General features: G+C 48.3%; 1 protein-coding gene across 1 annotated transcript in view; it reads left to right on the top strand.

The window, feature by feature from the left end:
* Positions 1-12,493: 12,493 nt before the first annotated feature.
* Positions 12,494-13,763, top strand: part of LOC142014809 (NACHT, LRR and PYD domains-containing protein 12-like) — a 34,608-nt gene continuing 33,338 nt past the window's right edge. The window contains exon 1 of the mRNA XM_074997965.1: positions 12,494-12,773. Within this exon, the coding sequence (XP_074854066.1) occupies positions 12,494-12,773 (280 nt within the window). The remainder of the gene's footprint in view (positions 12,774-13,763) is intronic.

The following is a 13,763-nucleotide window of genomic DNA, read 5'->3' as shown; positions in this document are numbered from 1 at the left end:
TCTCTCTGGGCTCAGCCATTTGACCCTGGTACTACACGCTATCCACGCATTGACGCCAGAAAGACGGCAAACTCAGAGAAAGCTGAAAAGTTCAGAGAGACCCTCCAGGAAAATCTGCGCAGTGGCCCTGGGGGGAGCTGATGCAACATCCAAATGGCAACATCTGAGGGATACAGTTTACAACACGGCCTTGTCGGTGTTTGGAAGAGCTAGAAACATGAATGACTGATTCGAAGCTAACTCCGATGAGATGATTCCAGTCATTGAACAGAAGAGCGCTGCACTCCTGGAGTACAAACGCTCACCAAGCCAGAGTACCCAGCAAGCACTTAGAGAGCCCAGAAGAACAGTACAGCAGACAGCCAGGCGCTGTGCCAACAACCACTGGCTCCAGCTATGCAGCAGCATCCAGACCTGTGCCGACTTTGGTAATCTCAGAGGAATGTACGAGGGTATGAGGAAGGCATTAGGACCCACCCAGAACAAGATGGCACCTCGGAAATCCAAATCTGGTGAAGTCATTGCTGACAAAGCCAAACAGATGGAGCGCTGGGTTGAGCACTACTCCGAGCTGTACTCATGCGAGAACGTTGTGGTTGACGCAGCCCTCGATGCCGTCGAGCTCCTTCCAGTAATGGACGAACTGGATCAAGAACTGACTGTGGATGAACTGAAGAGAGCCATCAACAGCATTGCAGCAGGAAAGGCCCCTGGTCAGGATGGTATACCACCAGAGGTAATCAAATGTGCCACGGACACACTCCTGGAACCCCTACATGAGCTACTGTGCCTGTGCTGGAAAGAGGGCGAGGTTCCACAGGATATGCATTTTGCTAACATTGTAACGTTGTATAAGGAGACAGAAGCGACTGCAACAACTACCGTGGAACCTCCCTCCTAAGCATCACTGGTAAACTGTTCGCTCGCGTCATCCTTGGCAGACTCCAGAAGACTGCTGAGAGGGTGTACCCCGAAGCGCAGTGCGGATTCCGCGCAGAGAGGTCTACCGTTGACATGGTCTTCTCTCTAAGGCAGCTGCAGGAGAAGTGCAGGGAGCAGAGAAAGCCACTCTACATAGCCTTCATCGACCTGACCGAGGCCTTTGACTTGGTCAGCAGGGATGGTCTGTTCAAACTGCTCCGCAAGATAGGCTGTCCTCCACGGTTACTCAAGATGATCCAGCCGTTCCACGAAGACATGAGAGGAACCATCCAATATGACGGCGCATTATCGGATGCTTTCAGAATCAGGAGCGGCGTCAAACAAGGATGCGTGCTTGCTCCGACATTGTTCAGGATCTTCTTCGCACTCCTCCTGAAGCATGCCTTTGGATCTTCAACAGAGGGCATCTTGCTGCACACAAGATCTGATGGGAAACTGTTTAACCTTGCAAGGCTGAAAGCTAAGTCTAAGGTGTGGGAAGTCCTCATCAGAGACATGCTGTTCACAGACGATGCTGCTGTAGTGTCTCACACAGAGGACCAGCTTCAAAAACTGCTGGATTAGTTCTCCAAAGCGTGCAAGGACTTTGGGCTTACCATCAGCCTAAAGAAGACAAACGTACTCGGTCAGGATGTTGCTGAATCCCCGTCAATCAGCATTGACAACTACACATCAGAGGTTGTCCACAAGTTCGTTAACCTCGGGTCCACCACCACTGACACCCTGTCATTGGACACTGAGCTAAATAGGAGGATCGGAAAAGCGGCCACAACTCTGTCCAGACTCAGCAAGAGAGTGTGGAATAACAAGCTGTACACTCACACCAAAATGCAAGTCTACAGAGCCTGCATCCTCAGCACCCTCCTTTATGGCAGCAAGACTTGGACCCTGTATGCCCGCCAGGAAAAGAAGCTGAATGTCTTCCACTTGCGCTGCCTCAGGCGCATCCTTGGAATATCATGGAAGGACAGAGTGACCAACACCGCCGTCCTCGAGCAAGCTGGAATCCCAACCATGCACACCCTCCTCAGGCAGCGTCCGCTCCGCTGGCTTGGCCACGTCCACAGGATGAATGATGGAAGGATTCCAAAAGACATCCTGTATGGTGAGCTAGCCTCTGGCAAAAGACCTCCCGGATGCCCCCAGTTGCGCTACAGAGATGTCTGCAAGAGAGACCTCAGAGAGGTAGACATCGAGCTGGACAACTGGGAAGAACTAGCAGACGACCGCAGCAGATGGAGGCAGGGGTTACACAAGGGCCTTCAGAAGGGTGAGATGAAGATCAGACAGCTAGCAGAGGAGAAGCGAGCGCACAGAAAGCACAATAAGGACTTGCCAGACACCCACTACATCTGCAAGAGATGCAGCAAGGACTGTCACTCTCGTGTGGGTCTTCATAGTCACAATAGACGCTGTAAATGAAGTCCTCAATTGAAACTTTAAAGGGCGCGATCCATAGTCTATGCAGACTGAAGGACGCCTACTACTACTACTACTACATGCGGAATAAGGGATGACAATCGAGCCTGGCGATCCCCAATTGGCACAAGGGCAGGAAGATGATCCTGATTTGTTGATTCTAGCTATGCTAATAGCGTAGCTAGAATTGCGTATCTGGGATTGACTTTTTGCCCTTGGGTAGACCAGGCCTTGGAGGGGTAGCCATGCTAGTCTGTTTCAGAAAAACACAACAAGGAGCCCTGTGGCACCTTAAAGCAGAGAGAAGTGGGGAACCTTTTTTGGATCAAAAAAATCAGTCAGGGGCTACACACAAGTGAGAAGGGGACGAAAAACCCTGTAAACCTCACTGACCTGGCACCAAGTGAGGGGGTGGAGGGAACCCTTCACAAAGATGGTGCCCAACTGAGAAGCGGGAAAAAATTATGTTCACCTCACACCCCTTGAGCTCTGCCTCTGAGCCCGGGAGAACCAGGGCTAGTAGATTTTGTGGGGCCACTCTCAGATTTGGGATGGGGCTGGAAATGAGGGGTTCAGTGCACAGGAGGGGGCTGTTGGGGCCCAGGCTGGGCTGGGGATGTGAGGTCTAAGCAGGAGGTAGGGTGCAGGGGTGCCATGGGGGTGGGGAGCTCAGGGTGGGAAGGAGGACGTGGGAGTACACTGGAGGTGCAAGGTCTGGAAGAAGGTGCAGGAATGGTGGGTGGATGCAGGGTCTGCTGAGTAGGGATGGGGGCGCCTACCTGGTGCAGCTCCCAGGGGAGGGGCACACATGGCTGTGTGCTGCAGGGAAGTGCTTTCTGCAGGAACCACCGCCCAACACTCCCATTGGCTGCAGTGCTCAGCCAACTGGAACGATGTGTGTGGGCAGTGCCTCCACTGACTAGTGCCCTGAAGGAGCTGCTTTCTCCTCCTGCCAGACAGCTCATGGCTCATGGATCCAGTCCTGGCCTGCTTGGATCAGGCCCATGCAGCTCAGAGTTCCACCCCACCACTCTTCACAGTGGGGAGCTCCCATGTGGCTGTAGTGCCAGTGCTGGCTCCCTCCCCTGGGGGGGGATAAGCCCTGAGCCTCACAGGCTGGGTCCGGCCTATGGGCTTTGGGTTCCCCACTCCTGCCTTAAACACTAACCTATTTATCTGGGCATGAGATTTCACGGCCTGGAACCAAAGATTGTTTGAATTACTTCTTATTAAACCAACCCTTCATGAGGGGGCCACAAGAGAGGACCGCTGGAGAGCCCTGTGAGATGGGCTAACAGAGGCAGAATGCCTGCACAGCATTGCTGAGCCACAAGGGGGTGCTCAGTCAACACGTCATTACTGTCATGGTATACTGTATTGCCACATTGCGTGTGAACGTGTAAAACTTCTGAGACATGTTCCCAGTTTAGAAAAGATATAGTTATCTCACAGAGCTGGAAGGGACCTCCAGAGGTCATCAAGTGCAGACCCCTGCCCTCACAGCAGGACCTATCGCCACCCCTGACAGATTGGGTTTTTTTTAAAAATCTATTTGCTCCAGATCCCCCTCCAGGATTGAACTTACAACCCTGGGTTTAGCAAGCCAGTGCTCAAATGGGTAGAAAAAACAGCCACAGACTGGGTCTTCAGAGACATAGGGCAAAATGACACCTCAGCCAGGTATCAACAAAATCAAATGGACAAGTGGCCATTCTTTGGCAGGAAAAGGAGGGGTAGTAAGAAATCTGTATCTGAGCAAATTTCTTGATGTATTACTAGCTGATCTACACCCCGGATTGGGTTAGTTTAGCTATGTCTCTCAGAGGAATGGATTTTACACATTCCTGTGAGGTATATCCAGTAGGGCATCTCGCCTTCCTCCCAGCCCAGCTGGGTTCAGCAGGTGAGGCTGCTGAGGGGGTGCTTTGCTGTGGGGCTTGGGGTCTGTGGGTCCCAGTCCTGCTCTGCTGCAGGGCACAAGAGCTCCAGCCACACGCTGCTGTAGAGCTCTCAGCTCCACTTTGCCATGTTCCTGTGATGCGACGGGGGCTCCAGGTCTACCCTGGGAAGAGGTGACGGTAGGCCATACCAGCACGTATTGTCAGAAAATTTAAAAAAGCCCTGGCTATAATGAAATGAATTCCTAAGGCAGATCAGCAGCTGTTTGTGTATCACAGTTTTAAAAGTGCTAACCAAACATCCATTTGTTGCCGCACATCCTGGGATTTTTAATAGCTGCAAGATCAGTAGATCCCAAGTTCAACATTCCCTAACTGCTGGGCACCCACCCAGTTAACCCTGTGGGAAGAAACACATTCTGGTGGTGGTTGATTTTGCCACTCACTACCCTGAGGTGGTGGCTGTGTCCTCTGTTGAAGCTGACACCATGGCAGACGCACTTCTGTCCATTTTCAGCAGTGTCTGGGTTGAGCCGTGCCAGGGGGCTCTCTGTGCGCTGAAGGAGGAATTGGTCAGGGCCCCAGTGCTGGTAAACGCAGACTTTGACAAGCCGTCAGACATGGAGCTGGGTGCAGTGCTAATGCAGGTGGATGAAAAGAGGGAGAGACACCGCATTGCACACTTGAGCAACAAGCTGCTGCCCTGGGAGCAGAACTACACAGCCATGGAGAAGGAGCGTCTGGCCACAGTGTGCTGAAGTCATATCTCTTTGGGTCATGCTTCACTGCGTACACTGACCACTATCCCTTGATGTGGCTGTACCAAATGAAAGGGGCCAATGCCAAGTTCCTGAGATGGCATCTGCCCCTGCAGGATTATGACATGGAGGACGTGGTCCATCTCCTCACCATGGACCACCTCCTCCACGTCATAATCCTGCAGGGGCAGATGCCACCTCAGAGGTTAGTAGCTAAGTAACCCCGCTCAGTACACTCTTGAAGGTGGGTGGTTCCTTGGTACCTGCAGCTCTCCAGGTTACTCTGGGCACTGGTTAACACCACATAAGTAAAGTATTAATTCCACTTTAAGAACGTTTCTTTTTCTCACTAACCTTCCTGTTCACTAGTAACAGAGAGGAAGCCATGCTAGTCTATACACTATCAAAACAAAAAGCAGTCAAGTAGCACTTTAAAGACTAGCAAAATAGTTTATTAGGTGAGCTTTCGTGGGACAGACCCACTTCTTCAGACCATAGCCAGACCATGTTCTGGTCTGGCTATGGTCTGAAGAAGTGGGTCTGTCCCACGAAAGCTCACCTAATAAACTATTTTGCTAGTCTTTAAAGTGCTACTTGACTGCTTTTTGTTTCTTCCTGTTCACTGTTAGAGAAAGGGGCAGAGCTAGTCCTAACCATGATTGCTTTCAAAGAGAGCAGGAATTGCAACAGTCTCCTGAAAGTGAAACTGTTTTTTCTGTTCATTGCATGTTGCAGAAATGACTTTCCTGATCATTAGGCCGAAGAAACATTCTTAAAATTCAGTGTAAAGAAGCTCTCCTTAGAGCCTCGAGGTGAGTCCATAATGTGTAATTATGTTTATGATGATAATGATGATCGTAATGATTGCAATCAATAAAGTGCTGTGAAGAAAGCTAATATCTGCCGAGCAGATAGAAAAGGGAACATAAAGTACTCTGCTTCCACTGGAAATTGAGCGTGTATGTTCTAAGGATCATGTATTTGCATAGTTTATATATTTGTAGCAAAATGAGAAGGGAGAGTAACATTTATTTGCTCTAGTTTCAAAATGTCTTGCAACTCTCTGGATCTGCATAGTGAAAAATGAGAATAAGTCACTGGGTCAGGTTGGTGCTGTAATATGAGCCTAGGACGTTAGGCAGATAGGAGCTTGGAACACTTCCAGTGTGGGCCTGAAGACTTTTGGGACACTTCAGACCATCTCCTGACCAAGCCGGGATCTACCAAGGCAGTTTTGCTCATCACATTTTTCCTCCTTGCTCCTCTTCCCTTGCACAGCTGCTGCTGTAGTCTGACCGCACCACTTCATGGAACTGCAAGCACAAATGCTTCTGCTAGCACTCAAACAACCAACCCCAAAGTAGCATTCCGAAAGCAAGTCTGCACAGCAGGTGGGAGGTGCAAATCCCCACACAAGTGGTCAGATGGACACTAGCTCTGCTTGAGCTACTACCGTAGTGCAATCCTGCCCAACAGTCTGGATGGCTGTTCAGGTGGCCAGCTCTAGCTGCTGCTCATGGCCAAGCTGGTATTTCTGCCTGCTAGCTTGAGCAGAGCTTGCGCGTGTCTGTCTATCTGCCCTGGGAAACATCTTGAATCAGACTCTAATTATCCCCTTCCTCCCTACATTTCCATAATCCAAAAGGATTGCGGCCATGAAAATCCTCCCATTCCTCTGCATAAGGAGCACCACGTGGAAAATATGAAAGAGGAACAGAGCACCGGGAATGTTTCTCTTTCACAAGTTATCAACTAAAACTGAGGTGGGTTTATGTCAAGCTGAGTGAACAAACAGGAAACGGACTGCTTGTGAACATGTTTTCCACTGCAATAGTTCTGAGCCACAAGCTCCCTTCTGGCAGTGAGTTTAGAAGCCTAATTCAGCCTAAACCAGCTCTCTTCAGTGACTCAGAGACTGTATTATATTTCAGTTGAAATAGATTGTATTAGCTGTGGCTTTATGAAGGGATTCTAAATTTTGTATTATGGCAGAAGAGCAGGTCTGAGTCATTCATTTTTTCCTAGAAATAGAGTGGCTGCAATTTCCTAACAGTATATTTATTTCATCACCAGGTCTTGTATATAAATCTTAAGGGAAACATTTGCTTTCGTTTGCAGATCTATGTGTGTGAAAGAGACCACTGGAGTCCTAGTGTAAACATATGGAAGAAGTTGGCATTGAGATAATAACTTACAAGAGTACTTCAGTCCCTCCACTATGCACTTTATTGTCTGAATTCCCTCTTCAGACAGAAGTCAATGACTGTCCTTAAGCAGTTGAAATTTTCCATATTTGTTTTTTCCTAAACTATTTAGTACAGGTTGACCCTCTCTAATCCAGCACTTTCTTGTTCAGCAACATAGGTAATCTGGCATGATTTTAGTTAGCCAGATGTCTGCTTACCGTGTGTGTGGCCAAGTTTCTGATGGTCTCATGAAGTTTGTTTACAGCCGCCAGTCCTGGCTCTCAGTGTTCTGTGCTGTTATTTAGCTGTAATTTACCCCTACCTGTCTTCTAAGAGCCCAGTAAGTGGTGGAAGCAGTGATAACGCTGCTAGACAATGTTGACCTCCTATAGTCTGGCAAATTCTCTCGTTCAGCACTGGTCAGGTCACAAGGGTGCCGGACTAGAGAGGTTCAACCTGTAACATGTTCAGGGAAGCATTTAAAAAAGTTATTTTCATAAGTTTTGATGCAACCTTTGTTTTACCTCTCTGGCTTCAGAACTGCAGACACCACAAAGGCCCAACTTTCACCCACATTTACAGGAATCTGTCAGCCATGGGCCACTGTCAAATTTAAAGCAAAGGAATTGTAAAGTGATTTCCCATTGTTAGTCATAAATGAATATTTATGTTCCAACAAAGATGGTGAATAACCTCTCAGCAGCAGCTTTTCTAGGGTATAGGGATTTATTCCAACTCAGCCAAGGAACTCGTCTGCACTAGGTTCCCTGGGTGCCTTGAAGGCAGTGGAGGTGGGGTTCATGTGATTGTTGACAGGGCTGCCTGCCAGTGACCAAGCTATTCTCGACCATACACCCCCGGTCAACTTAACCCCTGGGTCAGCACTGTCATTTGTATCCTCACTGTGCCCATGTGGCTGCTTTGTCTTGTCACTACTGGGTAAGGTGAAAAAGAGGCAACCTGGACCGGCCTCTGTCCAGTGAGTTATGCCAAAGCTTGTCTAAAAAGCTGCTGAGTGTCAGCCCAGAAAGCTGGGGCACTAGTTAACACTTCTCCTCCCCAGAAATGGAAAGATTTACACAGACCTGACACAATTTTCACCAACCCTGGGTTTTCCCAGCTCTGCTGTCTGCCAGCTTTGCTCACAGGCCACTCAGCCAAACCTTTTCCCCTGTTCTAAGTCCTAGGCTGGCACCATCTGCTTTCCATTTTCCCTGTGTCCCCATCCTTTGTCTATTGCTCACTGCCCACTGACTGGACCAGGTTCTTCATTAATTAGAACCCCTCCATTTGTTTGTCTTCTCCACTTTCCTGTGGGGGTAGGAGCCTGAACAGCATGTAGGGGTCACAAGAGCAGATGGAATCTCTCCATGATGCACCTGAGATATGAAGAGAGAGCATGAGTGGGGCAGACGTTCAGAGGGAACGTGAGAATCTGTGCTGCCTTAAAACCACCTAAAATGCATACTCATGCATGTGGTATTTCAAACATTTCCAGGAGAGAGTCTCTGAAAACCAGTTATATGTTTATAGTCTCCCCACAGCAGCTTCCTCTTCACGGCCTACAGTCCTGAAATCCTCTGAACAGAGCCCATTTAACTGGTTACATGCAAATCTTTTTTTGATTTTATAATTGCTGGATGTTTCCCTGTAGCTGGTCCTGGAACTTCATTATTCCAGTAGCTGCACAGAGCTATGCCCCTGTATTGCTCTCTGTGTGCTACAGGGCTGCATATGACATTAATTTTTCAACAAAGAATAACTAAAATAAATTGTCTCCATCTTATTTTAAATCCTCCAAGTTGCCATTTGAGATCTTTCTGAGTATCCATCATGAGCAAAGGGAAGTCCCTATCTGATGTCTTCTTGTAGCGACTTGGCAATATGTTCAGAGGCGGAGCCTTGTTAGTCTGTAGCCACATACACTCTCTCTCTCTCTCTTACAGACTAATAATTTTATTAGGTAATAAGCTTTTGTGGGTGATAGAATGATAGAATCCTAGGGCTGGAAGGGACATCAGGAGGTCATCGAGGCCAGCCCTCTGCCTAAAGCAGGATCAACCCTGACTAAATCATCCCAGCCAGGACTATGTCAAGCCGGGACTTAAAAATCTCTAGGGATGGAGATTCTACAACCACTCTTGGTAACACATTCCAGTGCTTCACCACCTCCTGATGAAATACTTTTTCCTAATATCCAACCTACACCTCCCCTTCTGTAACTTGAGACCATTGCTCCTTCTTATGCCATCCATCGCTGCTGAGATCAGCCTCTCTCCATCCTCTTTAGAGCCCCTGCTTCACGAGTTGAAGGCTGCTATAAAATCACCCTCAGTCTTCTCTTCTGCAAACTAAATAAGCCCATGTCCCTCAGACTCTCCTCATGTGCTCCAACCCCCAATCATTTTTATTTCCCTCTGCTGGACCCACTCCAATGCATCCACATCCTTTTTGTATTGGGGGGCCCAGAATTGGACACAGTACTCCAGATGTGGCCTGATCAGTGCCAAATAGAGGGGAATAATAACTTCTCTAGATCTCCTGGAAATGCTCCTCCTAATGCACTCTTAGCCGATGGCCGGGGGTGAGGTACCACGTGTGCCCTTATTTCATCTGAGTCTTTAACTGCTAGGACAAACAGTCCCTTTGGTGGGCAGCCAGGGGTGGTTGACAGATGCCCCAAGGATTTATCACCCGAGTCTTTAACTGCTAGGACGGAAAGTCCCTTCGCAGCGGGCAGCCAGGAAGGCTGACGGGTGCCCCAAAAGTTGCACTGAGAGCCTCCTTCACCCAAGTCTTTGACTGCTAGGACAGAGAAGTCCCTTCACAGCCGGCAGCCAGGGAGGCTGACAGGTGCCCCAAGCGTCTGCCCCGTGGAGGCGGCACAACTCAGCACTCAGCTCTCAGTACGCCTCACCAGTGGCCACACTAATACAGCCGAAAAACCAGCTGGGTTCTTTTATTTGTGTTCGGTTTGCACAGTAACAGGAGGAGTCAGGTTAAAACTTAAACAGTTACTATTTAATTGATAAGAAAAAGCTTAACTTTTATGGTTACGAGGCTTATTTTTTACTTCTTTAGTTACAAGCAGCTAGCATACAACAAAAGTACTTTAATTCATAGATCTATTATTAAATGCGCGCAAAAGCAAAACACGTAGCAGGTCTTATTCTCACCCCTGCGTTACCCAACATGGTGTGGCCAGCGTCTGTCACTCAATCCCTCCGGAAGAAGAGTATGAGGAGGGTGTCCCCTGGGACCTCGGGAGGCAAAGACCTTCCTAACCGACAGTAGAGGTAATTGGAGCTCAATTAGAGGGGAGTGCTGGGTCCTACTTTATACCCATTGGGTCATGTACACTCTTCCTTATCTTTAAAGATGCCAATTGTGTTAGATCGTCTCGTGATGCTAGTTCTCACAGGGAGTTTCAAAGGCTTAATTCACACCTGCGAGGTGGAGATAATTTAGACATTCTTTTCTTATGGGCGGGAGATTCCTCTCCTGGGACAATGTGTAGGCGTATCAATCACCAGTATTAGCCAAGGGCAGCCTGAGGCCCTGGTCATCAGCTAGCCCGTTTGTCTTTTGTGGTCTGGTTTTGGTCCGTTCAGGGTCATGATGAGACAGTCCATCTGTGCTCTGAGGCATCAAAGACTGTGCTTGAGATGAGCGTGTCTGTGCTCTCAGGCATTCCAAGACTGGGCTGTTTCTTTTGTGCTCTGAAGTACCTAAGAGAGGCAAGATGGAGTAGAGCAGGGGGGATTCTGTCTGGCTACATGCACCCCAATATGCAGTTAGCCTTTTTGGCTACAAAGGCACACTGACTCATATCCAGCCTCTCATCCACTGTAATCCCCAGGTCCTTTTCGGCTGCACTGTTTAGCCAGTCGGTCCCCAGCCTGTAACAATGCTTGGGATTCTTCTGTCCCAAGTGCAGGACTCTGCACTTATCCTTGCTGAACCTCATCACATTACTTTGGGCCCAATCTTCTAGTTTATCTAGGTCACTCTGGACCCTATTCTTACCCTCCAATGTATCGACCTGTCCCCCTAGCTTAGTGTCAGACGCAAATTTGCTGAGGCTGCAATCTATCCCCTCACCCTGGTCATTAATGAAGATATTGATCAACACTGGCCCTAGAAAGCGGTCCTTGGGGCACTGCACTTGAAACTGACTGCCAACCAGACACTGAGCCATTGATCACTACCCTTTGGGCCTGACCATCTAGCCAGCTTTCTATCCACCTTACAGTCCATGTATCCAATCCATACTTCCTTAACTTATGGGCAAGAATATTGTAGGAGATTGTATCAAAACCTTTGTTAAAGTCAAGGTATAATCACATCCATTGACTTGCCCATGTCCACAGAGCCAGTGACCTCATCATAGAAGCTAATTAGATTGGTAAGGCATGATTTGTCCTTCGAGAATCCATGTTGATGGTACTTGATCAGATTCATGGGAGGGCTGTTAAAAAAAATCAAGAAAGCATTGAAGATCAGCCTTAAATGGGGTGTTTTAATTTCTTTGTTGAGGAAACAGTCATTTGCTAAATCTTTCCCATTCTCTCTCCTAGATGTTTATGGTGTGCGTCTGTGTTTTGATCACTAAGAAAACTGAGGAAACAAATCAAAGGCAGGCCACCAGCACTAGTTTGAAGCTTTCTGGCTAATGGTGAATTCATCACTCTCCACATTTTGTGCATTTAGCCTTGGGAAGGGCTAACTTCAACCTGCAGTAGTTATAGTTTATCCATTCAGCTTATGGGAGCTGATCACTGAGAGAAACTAGCCTTCTCTTGCTACACTGATGTTCCAAATGTCCTTTGGATTTTCTAGGTAACCCTGGTTCTCAGAACACAAGCCCTAACACTCCAGGACTCTGATGCATAGATTCCAGACTGTGCTAAAATATTTTCTGAATCAGGTATCCCCCCAACCCACAATGTCTGAAAATACCGTGTATGCTAAAGACACTATTTAATGGCTTTCATCCTAAAATGGCATCTGGCTTTACAAACAGTAACTAAGCTGTATGACATCTCTATGAGTTGGATGAGCACGATTGTCCCCATTTGAAAGGTAAGGAAACTGAGGCACCAGAAGACAAAATTATCTAAGCTATCCAATGAGTAACTTGTGAGGAAAAGCACTGAGGAGTTATAAGCCTTGGTGACCTGTCACCACTGGACTACATTTCCTCCCTCTGCGTAGGGCTAATATGTTATTCCATATTAACTAGTAACGGTGGGACTTTTCACTGTATTTTAGTTTTTCCCTCTGACATCTGATGATGGAAAACAAGCTCGATAACCTGCTTTACCATGCCTTGAAGAACCTTCTCCAAGAAGAATTCAAAAGATTTAAAGACAAACTATCCCATTGTAGCTTTAAGGGGAAAAGGCCCATACCCCGAGGTCAGCTGGAGAACGCTGACTGCATAGACACAAAGAACATCCTGATGCAATTCTATGGTGGAGAAGTAGACGCAGTAGAGGTAACCATCAAAGTTTTCGCTCATATCAATCTCCAAGATTCTGCTGCAAAACTCAAAGACAACAAAGAGAAAGGTAAGACATCTAAAGCTGCTCGACAGCCTGGGAGTCTCCTCCAGGGCACCAACAACAGGCTAATGGTAGCTGGAATGGCAAATTCTAAACCCCAGCAGGAAGCCAGGGGGACTCAGACAGAGATGCCCCCACCACATGTTCTTACTTGCTCCACATCTTTTCTCCCCCCCTACTCAACTGGCAGAAGGGGCATAGAGCCAGCCTGTAATTCTCCATCTGAGCAAATCTTTAGAGGTCATAGACACCAGTGGCTCCTCTGTAAGGCATGACAGTTGCTTTCCCATACAAGTGCTGTTGTGCTATCATAGAGAGGCTTAGTCTGGGATTTGAACCCAGATCCTCTTGTACCCCCAAATGAAACACCTCCCCCTAGACTAACAAGCCACCCTTTACTGCAGAGTCTCCTGCTGGTTCCCTGCTCTTATGTTTCTATTGTGGGTCGGGCAGGTCCTGGAGCAGTGGGGAAGGCTGCGTAGCAAGATCTTCCTCAGCTGTCTGCCCCAGAATCTGCACGGAACATATGAAATCATATTTCATGCAGGAGGGCCCCAGAGTGCTTCCTGCTGGGCCCTAGTGCCTGATGTTTGGCTCTTCTGTGCTTGGAGCGGGCCCTCCTGTTTTCTGGGCCTGCAGTGGATCTGGGTAGGGCAGTGGGAATGGGGGAAATTAGGGAGGCGAGGTGAGAGGAAGAGGTAGTGGGAAAGGATGGGGAATGAGGCCAGGGGTATGGAGGAGAAAAGGGGATGAGGGAAGCAGAAGTCTGGCATGCAGTGTTCCCTCAGCAGCAACTGGGGCTCCCTTTTCCAGAGGGTGGGGGCAGAAATTCTGTCCAGCTCCAATAATCTCCCATGTGTGCTGCTCCTGCTCAGCAGTTGGGTGTGGAGGAGAACAGGGTCAGGGTTCTACCACCTCTCTGCTTTTCACAGACCCTTTGGGGTGCTGGGTTCCCCAAGGATATGCTACCTCGGCTTCTCTCAGAGCAGGTTCTCC

Source organism: Carettochelys insculpta, chromosome 6 (genome assembly GCF_033958435.1).
Source record: "Carettochelys insculpta isolate YL-2023 chromosome 6, ASM3395843v1, whole genome shotgun sequence".
NCBI classification, from domain to species: Eukaryota; Metazoa; Chordata; order Testudines; family Carettochelyidae; genus Carettochelys; species Carettochelys insculpta.
This window is presented reverse-complemented; position numbering and strand designations above follow the sequence as displayed.